Source organism: Homalodisca vitripennis, chromosome 1, assembly GCF_021130785.1.
Source record: "Homalodisca vitripennis isolate AUS2020 chromosome 1, UT_GWSS_2.1, whole genome shotgun sequence".
Taxonomy (NCBI): domain Eukaryota; kingdom Metazoa; phylum Arthropoda; class Insecta; order Hemiptera; family Cicadellidae; genus Homalodisca; species Homalodisca vitripennis.
In genome coordinates this window covers 194689847-194704924 of record NC_060207.1, presented here as the reverse complement: position 1 = coordinate 194704924, position 15078 = coordinate 194689847, and the positions used below count along the sequence as shown (strand labels likewise).

General features: G+C 33.3%; 1 protein-coding gene across 2 annotated transcripts in view; it reads right to left on the bottom strand.

The window, feature by feature from the left end:
• Positions 1 to 15078, bottom strand: part of LOC124352990 (ionotropic receptor 40a-like) — a 29348-nt gene extending 14270 nt beyond the window's left edge. For both annotated transcript variants that reach the window (XM_046802761.1, XM_046802762.1), the window contains exons 1-9: positions 14959 to 15078; positions 12848 to 12948; positions 8571 to 8666; positions 5284 to 5420; positions 4439 to 4607; positions 3910 to 4013; positions 3690 to 3780; positions 2586 to 2744; positions 1043 to 1202 (exon numbers count right to left, since the gene is read on the bottom strand). In XM_046802761.1, coding sequence (XP_046658717.1) covers positions 1043 to 1202; positions 2586 to 2744; positions 3690 to 3780; positions 3910 to 4013; positions 4439 to 4607; positions 5284 to 5420; positions 8571 to 8666; positions 12848 to 12948; positions 14959 to 15010 — 1069 coding nt within the window. In that variant the 5' untranslated portion in view covers positions 15011 to 15078. The remainder of the gene's footprint in view (positions 1 to 1042; positions 1203 to 2585; positions 2745 to 3689; positions 3781 to 3909; positions 4014 to 4438; positions 4608 to 5283; positions 5421 to 8570; positions 8667 to 12847; positions 12949 to 14958) is intronic.

Genomic DNA, 15078 nt, shown 5'->3' with positions numbered 1-15078 from the left:
CTGGCCAGTGTGGATAGCCTTTCAGCTTAATAAAAACCTTGTCACCTACTTTAAAGTCCATCGAGGTCATTTGGATGCAGAAAGTATTTACTATGGAACCAGGAACTGAATGAATCCTATTCGGAACCAAGATTAAAATAAATTTGATTAAATATTATTCCATTTATAATTTAAATGGAAGGCTGCTTTGACTATTCTGTAATACTAAGTAATGTAATGAGATGAAGCAGTTTTATTACAAAAATAATTCTATTGCTAATACAAAATTTGGCAGTTATTTTAGAGGTTTGGTTGCCTCCTCCTGTTAACTTTCTTTTTGTCTATTTAAATAAGTGTGTTCTTGATTAAGTGGCAATCAAGTGCCGTGTCAGTAGCTTGAGCAGTACAACAGCTGGATGTATTGCTGTAGGTCAGCGCTGACAATGCTGACACAGTGTCTGGGGTCAGTAGTCTGGTGGTCTAGTTACAGGTGGCCAAGCAGCTGTGTGCCAGCGCCAACACTGTATGATGTGGAATATCTGTTGCCTTGTGACTTGGCAGTGACGTCACACTTTTATCGGGTTGTGTCATAGATAGTAATTATTCATAGTTTGCATTCTATATTGATTTAATCCTTGATACTTTCTTGAAGTGTTTTTTACTAATTTAAAGTGATTAATATAGTAGTTATGTTTTAAATGATGTGCTTGGAATATTGAAAGTCTTAATCTTGACTGTTTACTTGCTTGGTGAATGTTCAGAATTAAACTTAAGTTTCTTGATAAAGTTTCGAAATTTCATGAAGTATTATTTTTGTTGTTTACTTACATATGATCCGAGGTAAGTATTGTGCACAAGTAAATAATATTTTGTTGGATTATTACCACTTAAATACACACTTTTCTTGGAGTTCACTTTACTAAGACTGTAGTCAGTCAGCCATGTTTGTTGTATTTTGAAAAAACATAACTTAAGTTTTTTACAAATTAATACATAATATATTCTTATAGAACAAAAATCAGCTTTCATGAATAATGTCTGAATCTTTAGAGACCTTACTTACCTTGTCTAAGAAAAATGGCGTATATGAACCAGTTGCAATCATTGAACAGCTTAAGAGGAGAGACAACTGGTTCCTCATTGTTCCACAGCTGAGGAATATATATGATCAAGAACAAAAGAGGACCAGAGACAAGTATAGTAAATATCACCAGCGGCCAAACCTATAAAATAAACAATTAAGTATCCCTTTCATGAGTACCCTAACAATAAGTTTTCCTAACACGCATTTGCTTGTTAACAATATTAAAGTTCTAGAATGTAGTCTATAATTTACACAAATATAATAGACATGTTTCGGAACATCATATTTAAAATATTTCTATATGCAAGATTTTTTTAAAATTTCTGTATAGTTTAACTACAAAAAGTGATATTTATACAGGCATAATACAAATACACAGAAAACAAGGTGTATCATTTGGCATTTGGAATACATTAGGAGAGCGTAAAACAGGAACATGAAATGTCATGGGAATTTATCTGTCAGCATTAGCTTGTACTCTATAGAAGGAAGTAATAGGTAGTTGTTTATAACCCACAATGACTGAAGAGCTTCTTTCTAGCATCAATAACGTTTAATAGAAACCAGCACAACATGATCTTTATAATCTTTATTCACCTTTTTTATATTCAACTTCAGTAGTAAAAAATTGTACAATCACATTGTGTGGTTCTTATGTTGAAAGTAGTTCTTTTTATTATTTTAACTAATCAAAATAGTTACTTCAGGTAATACTCATCTTAAAATCAAACATTGTATATATATATATATATATATATATATATATATATATATATATATATATATATATATATATAACATATCTCTGTGTTATTAAGCTTCTACAATCTTATGTTTATGAACATATAGAGTACTGACATTCCAGAACTAATATAGCAGTCATACTGTATAGTTCTCTAGTCCACAGTAATTTCAGAACTGGAATGTTTGGCACGAGACACTGTAAAAATAAGGCTCTGCGCTTTGACCATTAAATTATTATGTTTAACAGTATATAAAAATACTACTTGATTCACTAATTTGAAGTAACTGGTTGTCCAGATCAAAGAGTCCTTTTAGATGATCTTGCTACTGTATTTTGTTGCCAAATCGTGATTGGAATTTGAATTAGTATTGAAATGTTTCTGTAAAAATCTCTAAGGTATGCCAAAGAGAATATTCAGTTTTTAGGATTACATCTCTGTAATAAACTGCAGGTTGTTCAACTTAATTGAATTGAAATGAGTATTTGTTCACTGAACAATCTTAGGTGAACTATATTTATGGAATAATACCTAGTGATATGTCAAATTACAAAATACATATAATACGAGTATAAATATTATAATAAAATATATATAATTTGAACCATGCAAGTACTGTTCTGATTGATAATCCCCACAATCAAACTTTTCTGCTTTATGAAGCTGAATTTCATCAAAAACTAATTACCTTAACAAATCTCACTGACTATGTTTTAGTTTGTGTGTAGATTCCCAAACAATATACAAATTTGGTTGTTACATTTAAGGCAATTTCTCACCTCCCAGTGAAAGGATCGGACGAGGGCCAAAGCCTCGTTGAGCCGCCCAGGGGTGTGGGTGAGAAAAGCTTCATTATCAGCCAACGTTAGGAACGAGAACTCCACAGCTTGGCTACGATTATATGTTACCGTAAGGTCTCCCATAAAGAGGTCCACATCCTGCTCAAAGAGATAGATTTCATGTTTGTAATTCAGATAGCTAATTTGTTTCTTCTTAACAATCAAATTTTGAATTTTACCCATTAGGAACTATATAATTGTATAGCATTTTTGCAAGCTTATATTATTACACAGAGAAATGTGCTTGTTTCTTTAAAATGTTTAATGAAAACAAAATTATTCCATTAGCATATATCTGTGTTGAGTAATTGGAGTAGCTATTATTTCTTTCCATAGAATTTGTTAAGTGAATTTCTCGTATAGCTTTTTAGTAATATATACAGAAACATTTTGATCTATTTCTTTTAGGCGTAAAAACAGCTTAGTTCACCTTAATTTACAAAGGATCTAGGAATAAAAGAGTTTAACATTAGTCGGTGGCTGCTATGGAGAAACATCTGTAAAACTAACCACATGAAAAAATTCTAGATGAGGAACAATAGAGAATTCTATAATGTCTTCTCCACTTCTTGGATGTTTAGCCATAATAGGATGCATGTTGAGCCCTCCAAAGGAACTTTACTTGTATATAATTTTGTTATGCTGATTCAAATTGTATTTGAATTTAATTTTCCATTTTCACAGCTAGCTTTGAAAAGACCATTGCAATCAGAAACACTATTGCTGAAGAAATAGCTCTTGAATGAAAATATTATTTATAATGGCTAAAAAATGTTTTGTAACACTAGAAATAATATGCGTGATAATTATCTACTAACAAATAACTCCAATCCTATCAACTATGAATCTAAATCATCATTATTATTTGTAACAGTCGCTAGTTACTTATTATATTTCTTGATCAAGTTGACAGGCACCTCTGCACTGCAGGGCTCCAAATGCTTGACTACCAAATTCTTACTTTAATAACATCTTTTTAAATTGCAGTCTAGAAGTTTTTGTAAGATTGTCTGTAATGTATGGATAACAAATAAAAATGCTTACCCGTCTCCATATTTGGCCAAGCACACCATTCATCGTCCCATTAATAATGCCAGATCCTTGACTTTTTTCGGGAGGATCAAAATACTCAATTCTGAAAAAGAAAACATAAAAACAAATACAGGAATTACAATTTTCCAATAATAATATGTACAAAAAAAAAAAATTGGTTTATTGATTAATTTGTATGTTTTACTATGTTTCATGTTAGTATGATACAAACTGAAAGTTGAGTTTCACAGCCAACATTTGAAGCAGCTTGTCATCTCTGCCTCCCTCCACAACAATACTGTCATTGTTGTAAGTAACAAAGTGCCATGGGGGTTTCTAAAACAGTATACAAAAATTATTGTATGTATAAAATAAACACAAAGGTCTAAATATCTTTGTAAAAGACCTGTTTGATAAATGCAATATTGAAATTTAACTTAAAAAATATTTATATATCAGTAGAAAAGAATTTAAACACACAACACACAAACGCACGCGCGCACACACACACACACACACACACACACACACACACACACACACACACACACACACACACACACACAAAACCAACTAGCAATTTCATATAGATACGATAGTGGAATAATCTTTTCATTTTTGACAGGTTGTCAACTAATAATAATATAATTAGATTTATGAACAAAAAATGATTTTCGTTCCTTAAACATCCATCTGAAACGTCTGTACATTATCATTTCTCGATTAATAAGCACACTATCATGATGAATTCACATTATTACATGAAGGACTGGGATGTAGAAAGTGCGGCCATTGAAGTCCTTGTAGACCTTATCTGCGGGAGGTAGAAGAGGGTGTCTGTACAATCCCCCGGTGCGAGCGGACCACCAGTTGACCAGCTGCAGGAGGGACCTCCCGCTCGGTTGGGCCTGGGAGTAATATACCTGGTAACTGATAAATAAATGATTAATTGCAGTGTTTTAACCCTGCAAGAGGTCTATACATCATAACTGATGGCATAAAATACTGTAAAACTACAGGAAGTTTGTGTGACACTTTGAGAATTAAATAAATATATTTAATATCTAAAGTATGTTTGGTTAAAATATTAACCATATGATCATATAAGTAAAATGTTTCCCTTTTTTTCATTTTAGTTTATTTTGATGTAAGAGTCATCATGCAAGTGGTATATTAAAATATGTGTTAAGTGCTAAATTTAGTTAAAGTGATTCTTAAATTACTACTGTTAAAATTTGTTTAGCTTTTTAAAAATATGTACATAATACTTTTATGAATAAAGATGTTCTTATTCTTATCATACAGACAGGTGAGAACATTGGGGCTGGAAAAATAAACATGAAATTAAAATGATTAAAAAGTTGTGGCTAAAGAAAAAGTAATTCTTGTATAATCATTTTGTCTTATGTAGGTACAGCATTTTTTTAATGGTATTTTTTCTAGAGTAATATGAGCAAAAATGATTGAAAGGGCAAATGATGTTTATTGTTCTAAAGAATAATTTTATAAAACAATAATACAGTTTGTAAGTAAAAACTTTTCTTTGAAGTTGAAACCTTTTACTATTTGGTACTATCTCAAAATTAAAAACAAAATAGAAACTTACGTTCCAGGTTGTCTGTTTATAACAATGCACACTCTCATTGCTTCTATCAGGTGTTGTTTAAAGTTAAGAGTTGGTTTCACTTCTCTCCAGTAGAACATGTACAGCAGGTTGCGTCGAACTAGGTCCTCATAACGGATCTGGTTCATGTAAAATAAATCTTTATTTAGGAATTAACATAACTTTATCTGCATTAAAGTAACAAAAAGTACAAGGTTAAATCTAACGTTATGCTATTTATAAAATAAATAGATTTTGTCAATGATTAGTTTCACAAAAGCTGTTTCAACAATTATTGTTGTTTTTAGTAACTGTTCTAAAAATTGGTGAGTGCTTAAATGAAGTGAAATAACTAAATTATGTCTAATCTATAGTCTGTAATATTATTTAATAACATTTTTGTTTGGGTTTAGGTTTAATGTGTTTTTGTCATGCAGAAATCCTTCTTAATTGGTTGGTTAACTGAAGGAAAGTACACATAATGTAGATCAATGGTGGGAAGGGTTGATTCAATAAGAATGTTAAGATCAGCTCCAGTTCACCTTCCACTTAGCAGCGTCTCAAGTCTAACACTGTAACAGATTTGACTCCTGAAATCTGGAATCAACATCCATCTGAAGAGATCCAAAACTGACTGTCGTTTCGACATCAGAAAAATCTGGATTACAAACAAATGTAATCAAGATGAAGTGGTGTTCTCATTGTCTCATACACTAAGTGGAAGGTGAAATGAAGCTGATCTTAACACTGTTATTGAATTAACCCTTCCTACCATTGCTCTACATTATGTGTAGAAAACTCAGTTGCTCCACCGTGACGTGAAATCGTCTCAGAAACATGATGAGACAATAAGAACACCACTTCATCTTGAATCAGATTTTAACATTCATCATTACTGAATTTGAACTTCTCTAGGGTGTTGAAAGGCAGCTCAGAAGCTACTTATATTATATTTGGCACTGATGTAAGCATGGTTGTTTTTATAGCTATTTAACCAATGGGCAGCAAATGCATCATTCTTAGATTTTCTTGCTTCTAAGCTATGGATATATTTTTAGGATTTGTTCACTTGCTAAACATATTGTTCTGGAGTACTACGTACTTCTTCGGTGATAAGTTCTTGAGATGGAGTACAGTATCATATAAGCACCTGCAGTAGCCACAAAGGTAGTTCATCTACTTAAGCAATGAATAATTGGTCTTAAGGTGAATCCTTGAGAGACTCCAATTTGGATAGATTTTTTAGTTTGGTCATTTGTGGTTATTGTTACTTGAACAGATTTGGTCTGAATGAATAAGAAGCTTTTTAAAATAGTTTTTTACTATAATGCCGAAAAGATTAATTCACAGGATTTAATGGTTTTTTTGTCAAAAGCCACTAAAAATGAAAAAAATCGGCACCTTCTTATTCAAGTGATATTATAAGGTGTTCAGTGATGTTTATTGTAGCAGTTGATGTTGAAGCATCCAGATTTGAATACATGTTGTTCTATTGAGTTAATGGCAAAGGATTCAATTATTGGTTATTAAGTGATGAATCTGCCTTGTGAGGGCAATTTTGTTCATTTTAGCAATTTTTGCTTTTTAAGTTATGGAGGGTCCATACTTGAAACATTAAAAATGGTAGTATCGTCTAGTCATAACTGAAAAAGATAGATCATTCATTGCAATAAAAAAGAGAAGAGACCCAAGTACAGAGCTCTACGGAACTCCATACTCAACCTTACCTGAAGGTACCATTTACCATTCAAAAAAAACTTTTTGTTGTCTATTAGTTAAATATGAACCAAAGAATTTTGAACACGTTCCCCTAATTCCATAGTGTTCTAATTTCAAAATTAGGTCAGAATTATTAATGCAATCAAAAGCCTTGCTTAGGTCACAAAAGATGGCCTTGGACTCCTAAGTCTGAATTATACCTTTTACTAGGTTAGCAATAGCCCCTATTGTAGATGATCCTTTTATTACTTACTTACTTACTGCCGGGGCGTAACAAATCTCAGTCGATTCTTTGCCTCGTCTATGAGCCTCTTCCACGCCACCCTGTCTTCCGCCAGATCCACAGACCCTCCACACCGGGTCACATCTTCGACCACTTGATCGCACCATCTTATCTTTGGCCTACCCAAAGGGCGCCTTCCTGTCGGTACCGCCTGGTAGACCTCTTTTAACCTTGTGCCCTCCTGTCTCCGATGTACATGTCCTAGCCAGCTAATTCTCTTTGCCTTCACCAAAGCCACAATATCAGGATCTTGGTATACATTGCGTAATTCTCTATTTTTTCTTATTCGCCACACCCCTTCATCACATATTGGTCCAAATATTTTTCGGAGAACTTTATTCTCAAAAACAATCAACCGCCCCTCATTTTTCTTCGTTAATGTCCATGTTTCACTTCCATACATTAGGACTGGTTGAATGATTGTTTTATAAATTCTTATTTTGGAGCATTGTGACAACAATCTTGACGTAAAGAATCTTGTACACGCCCCAAGACACCTATTTGCATTAGCTAATTTGCTTTGTATCTCTATATCCTCCACGTTTTTGCTGTTTATTGTTACACCCAAATATTTAAAACTTTCTACACAGTCAATCGAGTAGTTGTCAATGCTTAAGTTTGTTCTCACATTTCCAGCATGTCTTCCAAAATACCCAAACTAAAATTAATTAAAATTATTCTTTATTTAAAAAGTGTTTTATTTGATTATAGTGTACTATTTCTATTAATTTAGATAAATGTCTTTTGGCTCCCTTTTGTAAATAGCAGTCTTGAATATTTTTCAGCCAAATATTGCTCAATTACTCTAGTAAAAGGTAAAACTATTCCAGGTATTATTGATTTTCATATATTGTTGGACGTATTATAAACGTCCATGCTGTCAGAGTTGTTTAGTCTTTTGGGTGCATTTAAAATCTGGTCATAGGTAAAGAGTCTGGAGCAGAATTTGAATTTTAAATAAATTTTCACAGGAATTACTGGAGTACATTTTGTTTTAGCTTTAGGAATTTTATGGCCTGGAGCACCTTTTCTGGGTTGTAATTGTTATTATTATAAAGGACCTTAGGAATATTTATACTTCTTGGCACAATATTGCCCAATAATTGTTCAGCAGCATTATTTATGTATAAGAGTTGAGTTACTCAGAGATTTTAAGAGAAGAGGTTAGTTACCTGTTTGGAAAAAATCTGATTTTTATATAAATTTTAGATCAAAACTTGAAGAATTAAAATATTAACTTAATATTATAACATGCTTAGTAATACAAATCAAAAAAGGTAGTCCTCACCATTTCCACAATATCCTCGCTGAGTTTTGGAGCTGTAATGATGAAGTAAACAGCGCTTGTGTATGACTCCAGGTGGTCGTATATGTCGCTGTACAACTATAAACATGTCGCAACGCGTTATATATTCTTGTACATTTTCAAATTTGTTAGCCTTACACTATGGCTGTTCAGAAAGTAATATATGATACTCAATGGTGCATGAAGTTGTGAGAGTATTGGAGAAATGGACTTAGTATGTGTTTGGCAGTACCATAGTGGAATGAATGTTTGATGGTTTTGGACTTTTTTTGCACATTATGGTTATAGATTAAGATAAAGCACATCAAGCAGAAACTAAGCGTTTTCATAAATTCCAAACTGATCTCTGAACAAGAAAGCAGTGAAAATTAATCCAAATTGACAAAGGAAGTATGGCTGGGAATGTATAATACTACAAACACATCCCATGCTTACAAGCGTTCTAGTAATACAATAAGTATGGTTATTGAACTATATTATAAAAACTAGACTTAAAGGCAAAAAAGTAATAGGATATCTGACACTGAAACAGAAAGATTTAGGGAGGCGTTTTTGAGGGCACAAGCACAGTTTAATCTGACTGGTCTGTTGGAACATAAGGAAGAGGTAGCTTTTAAAAAGAAGAAATATAACTTAAAACTAAAATCTTTGAGGCGCCAGATAGCTGCCAATCAAATTGTTTACTCTGACAAAAAATAAAAAACTGTGTGGTCAGTAATAAACCCGAAAACATAAGACTTCCAAGGGCTTTAAAGAACTGTTGGTCCAATGAGGTCATCAGTGAACACAATTGATGGCTAACTTCTTCAACTCAGTGTTCATAAAATTAGCTGGCAATGCACTTGCTACAAATCCCAGATCAAACCCCAAACCAAGAGACTCCAATTTTGTTTTTACACCCTGTGACAGTCAATGAAGTAAAGAGCATGATCTCCTATTAAAAAAAAAAAATTACTTCAGCTGGGATTGATGATTATCATCTAAGGTCATCTAAAGTGTGCTGTAATGAACTTGCCTAAATATTAACCCTGATCATCAACATCCCATTTATAGAAGGAAAATTTCCAGCACAACTACTACTTATTAAGTATTAGTGTCGATTCATAAAAGGACGTTCTACAACCACTGCTGTGATAGACCTGGTAGGGTTTATTATTGATCAACTGGAGGACGGCAAACCAACTACAATCTTACTACTAGATTTATGTAAAGTGTTTGATTGTCTTGCCCATGCACAGCTGTTGAATAAATTAGAAATGGGTGGTATACATGACATGTCAACAAGATATTTTGAGAGTTTTGAATTGAAGATACACAGAAAAGAGTTGTACTCGAATAGTGAGGTCCAAACCACTTCCATTCATAAGAGGAGTACCACAGGGATCCATCTTAGGATCTGTCCTTTTCATTTTATTTGCTAATGACCTCCCCAGGTATTTGGAGGAATACTCAACAATCTTAATGTATGCGGACGATACAGTGCACCTCCTCAATGACAGCACACTAAGTGGCCTAGGAAGTATCAGCTCACATAGCAAGGCAGATGTTCAGTACTACCACAACAACTTAGTGGTAAATTCAAGCAGCTAGTCATGGGACACAGAAAAGAGGAAGAGGGAATAGGGCCAAATATTAAAGCATTGAATGTAGCCAAATACTTGGGTATTACAATTGACAACTGTCTCAAATGGACTGTACATGTTGACAACCTTTGCAACCTGGCCAAGGACTTTTGTTGTAAAAAGGATTAAATATATGTGATCTAAAAACTGCAACAACTGCTCACTATGCAGTCTTTGAATCTCAACTCCGCTACTGTCTTTCAGCATGGGGCAGCTCTAATAAAGCAAATCTATAAAAGATCCTTATTTTTCAAAAAAGTACATCCACATTTTAGCAGGTCTACAACACAGAGAAAGTTGTAGAAACACCTTTATTGAGTTCCGCATAATCACCATGGTTTTTCTATACATACTTCTCTAAGTGATATTGTTAGTTCAAATTAAAATACTTAGGGTTGTCTGTACGATATGATAGCCAATCTCTAAATGGGGTGACCATATACAGTGCTTTGGGGAAAAAGTGAAGACAGATTTAATCATTCTTTGTACCACATGAGAGGATTTTTATTGAATAGCCAATTTTTAAAGTATTTGTGTATGTTCTCCTGGTATTGAAAGCATGATAAGATATGGTGTCATACATTATGTGTGGCACGTATAATACCATCACTGGAAAAAAAAAAAATCCTAAAAAATATGTGGTCAAAAGAAATGGATTGAGAACAGTATTTTGGCATTGGGCCGTGCTGAGTGTAGTGTAAGCAGGTTTTTTTTTAGCGATAATTAATATTCTTAATTTTTTTTCAGTTTGTATAAATTATGTATATTATGACAAGTATTATTAGACTGAGTAATCCCAAAAAAGTACGAGATCATTCTCGGATTAACGAGAACTGCCTCATATGATCTCCTAAATGTGCCCAAAATTATGCAAAAGAAAAATTGTAGACCCCAGTTTTTGTATGCAGGGTGTAACTTTATTTAACTGTTTATTACAGTATATGGTAATAGTGTATTCGGTGACTCTAAACCCAAATTTAAAATGAAAGCCGTGCAGTTTGTATTAAACCTTAGTCCTTGAATAATTTATTGATAATTTATTTTCTCTATTTGTTATAATTTATTTAAATAGTTTATTTATTTCCTTGCATGCTTATCAACACCTTATGCTTAATATTATTGCCCTGTTAATGATTTCTATGTATGTTGTATTATTATTGTATATTGTTGTTGTTTATTAAATTGTATATTGTTAATTAATTATTATTGTTATTTATTTATTTATTGGCTTGTATTAGAATTTACACTCATGTACACAAATGATTACTCAATATTGTATGTTTACTTTTGTCACTCATATTTATTGTTATATTTGTTAATAACGAATCTATCTGTGACTTATGAGTAGCATCTTTCTATTATTTACAAATTAGTTCGCATTGTTTATTGGTTTGCCAACAACAGACTAAATATTTTTTGACTTGTAATGCTGCATTCCCGCACGGCTGCCTTGCAAAGGTGGCCTTGGGGTAAGTATATAAATGTAACATGTCTTTTTCTGAATAAACGAGTTTGAACTTGAACTTGAACTTGAAACGACTACACACACACACACACACACACACACACACACACACACACACAACAGCACACACACAACACACACACACACACACACACATACATCTGCTGGGCTACAGATTTTACTTTACCAGCACACAGAACGGCACTGTATTCAGAGGAGCCACCAAACATGGAATGCCAGCTTGTTAATGCACTGCCTGAATGTATAAAATGTACCATGATCAATTTTGATGCCATGAAGAGAGAGCTAGGAAGATAGTTGCTGCATCATCCTTTTTAAACTGATGAATTCTTAAATTGGAAGTATCAATTGAATCTTGACACTAATTATACAAAGATTGTACAACTGTTTTGACTCAATTGTAATTCTGAAGGAATGTACAAATAAAGTTTATTGTCCAAATGTTGAGTTCAGCTCCATTACACATTCCACTTAGTGCAGTGTCTGAAATCTGACACTGTGACGGCTCCTGAAATCTGGACTCAACATCTGTTTGAAGAGATCCCAAAAGGTTTGCCATGAAGAACCTCAAAATAACTCAAGTTCAAATTTCAGACTCTACACTAAGCAGAAGGTGGAGTTGAGCTGAACTCAATATTTACACTGAATCAACATTTCCCACCATAGCCCTATGTGAAGTAAGCAGTGTTGTTTCAAAAGTTAATAGTAACTTGGGTTTCCTGCTACAGCTACAGATCACTCAATTTTTCAACAATAAGATTCTTGTCTGATGCTTTATATATCTTAGGTTTGAAGACATCTTGAGTATGCCATCATTATCTGGAATAAAGACCTACATTATGCAGATATAGCAATTGAAACTGTGCTGAAGAAATTCCTTTTGGATGGCCTATACAATTTTTGAGCTAATTAAAGTGAATGTGGAAAAGGAACTTAACTTTCTCCTGTTTCACCTCATCATATTGAGGTAGAGTGTGGCAACTTTTTGTAAGTTGTAAAAATGACATGGGAGTGGTAACAGAGTGTGATTTATTCTTGGTGAGGCATAGGCGTTAGTCCTTTACATCAAATGAGTGCAAAGTTCATACCTTACTTGGATTTTCATGCTTTAAATATTTGGACAAGTAAGAAAATAAATATGTATGTATTACCTGATCAAGCCCATCTAACGGGAACTGCAAACGATAGACAGCCACCATGATACCAGTGCCGTTGTTCAGAGATCTCATCAAAAGAGTTTGCAAGTCTTCATCTAAAATTCAGTAATGACATAAAATCACAAATACTACTGAACTATTTTTGTTATGAAATAAAATAAAATAAGGTAGTCTTATATGTGTCTTTTAAGAAAAACCTGACATATATTATTCACCAACTTAAGTGTAATTAATAAATTGTCACCTAAATTTGGTATTTCACAAATTGTTATTTTTAATTTGATAAACTACATTAAAAAAATGTATGAGGAATGCAAAGTAATTGAACAACTTTGTTAAACAATACAATGGTCCTTTTTTATTTTTGTTTAGTACTGACATCAGTTATTCAGAACATATTTCAACCTTTGTTTGAACATTTGCATTTCATTAACCTTTACAACCATAACTACATTATGTGACGAGTTTATCTGGATGACATAATTACGACCAACAAGATTACGACAAAACATTGTGTTTTTTAAGTAAGTACCATTTTGAAATTCCGACTGTGCAGCGCTGCAGTCAGTGACCCACGGTTGTGAACTGTCTACCTTCCTGTTAGCAGGTCATAGATGCAACTACAGCAAAAATTGATCGTTTTATATATGTGTATTTAAAATGCCCTTGTCAATTGCAAAACCCGCAACAGCAACAATGTCTGTCCACATGCAGCAAAATGAACTCAAGATCTCATCACAGCATTTTTCTTGGATAAATTTGATAGTCCTCCAAAAGTCCCAATTTATTAACGCTCAGTGAGTATCATTTGTTTTTACATCAGAAGAATCGTCTTAAAGGTCAGCGTCACAACACTAACAGGCGTGAGAATGATCACATTTCAGTTGCTGATAAATCACACAGCAATCTTCTATGAAGATTGTTTTTGATATGATACAAATATCTTAATAATGATTTCTATTATGTAGAAAAGTAGATAAAATTATAAGCTTTCATATAAAAATAAAATTGTTGCAAAAGGATTACCTGATGTTTTTGTATATTAAAACGGTGGTAAAGTAATGAAAATAGAGAGAAGGGAAGGAAATAACAAAGACGTGTTAGTTGAAGGAAAAAGACTTGAAAAGGTGAAGGAATTCTGTTATTTAGGAAGTATCATAACAGATAGGGGCACAATAAGAGAAGAGATAGGAAACAGAATATGGAAGAGTGGAAAGTTTTTCAATATGGTGAAGAAGATTGTGTGGATTTGGAACATTGGGAAAGAGTCAAAAGTATTGATGTATAAATCTTATTTCCAACCAATTTTATTATATGGAGCAGAGACGTGGACGTGGACTAAAAATGATTTAAGCAGATTGCAAGCTGCAGACATGAGATTTTTAAGAGGGATAGAGAAGACTACAAGAAGAGATAGAATAAGGAACGAAATAACCAGAGAAAGATTGAAGGTAGTTTCACTGCAAGAGACAATGGAAGGAAGAAGAATACAGTGGATGGGGCATGTGAAGAGGATGGGAGATAATAGAATGCCTAGAATAGCACTGGAGAAGGAGGAAGGAGAAAGAAGACCAAGAGGAAAACCGAGAGGAAGATGGGAGGACCAAGTGTGGAGAGACATAGAGAGAAGGGGACTACAGAAAATACAGGTGGAGGAAGAGGAGACCTGGAATGATAGACAAAAGTGGAGGAGGCTGTGTACGACGACCCATGATAACGGAAACGTCAGATGATGATGATGATGATGATGATGATGATGACTTACTTATAACACATGCCTACTACTTTTACAAATAATAAACTAAATGTGTAAAATGGAAGACAGCTCAATAACAGAGGAAACAAAATCAGACTCTGCCCTGTTTTATAGTTTACAGAAAGGTACAATGACTTAAAAAAGGTAAATAGAAACAGTCACCAGTTTAACTTTATATTTCATCACCTAACTAACATCACCTAATGTTTTACAATGTTTATATTTGGGTAGGATAGTGATGTTTGTATTTGTTAATTTGCATTTACTTGTATATTTTTTAGTAACCTTTTTACAAAAGCAAGTGTTGGTAAGTATATACAAATGGTTTTTACATATATAGACTACTGACCAACCGTATGGTCGATGACCAGGACCACATGGGAAGTGAGGAGAGCCAACATGAAGTCTTTGACAGCAGCTGAAAGTCTGGTGTCTTCATACCTCTGATACTGAGGCCTCGGTAATGTTA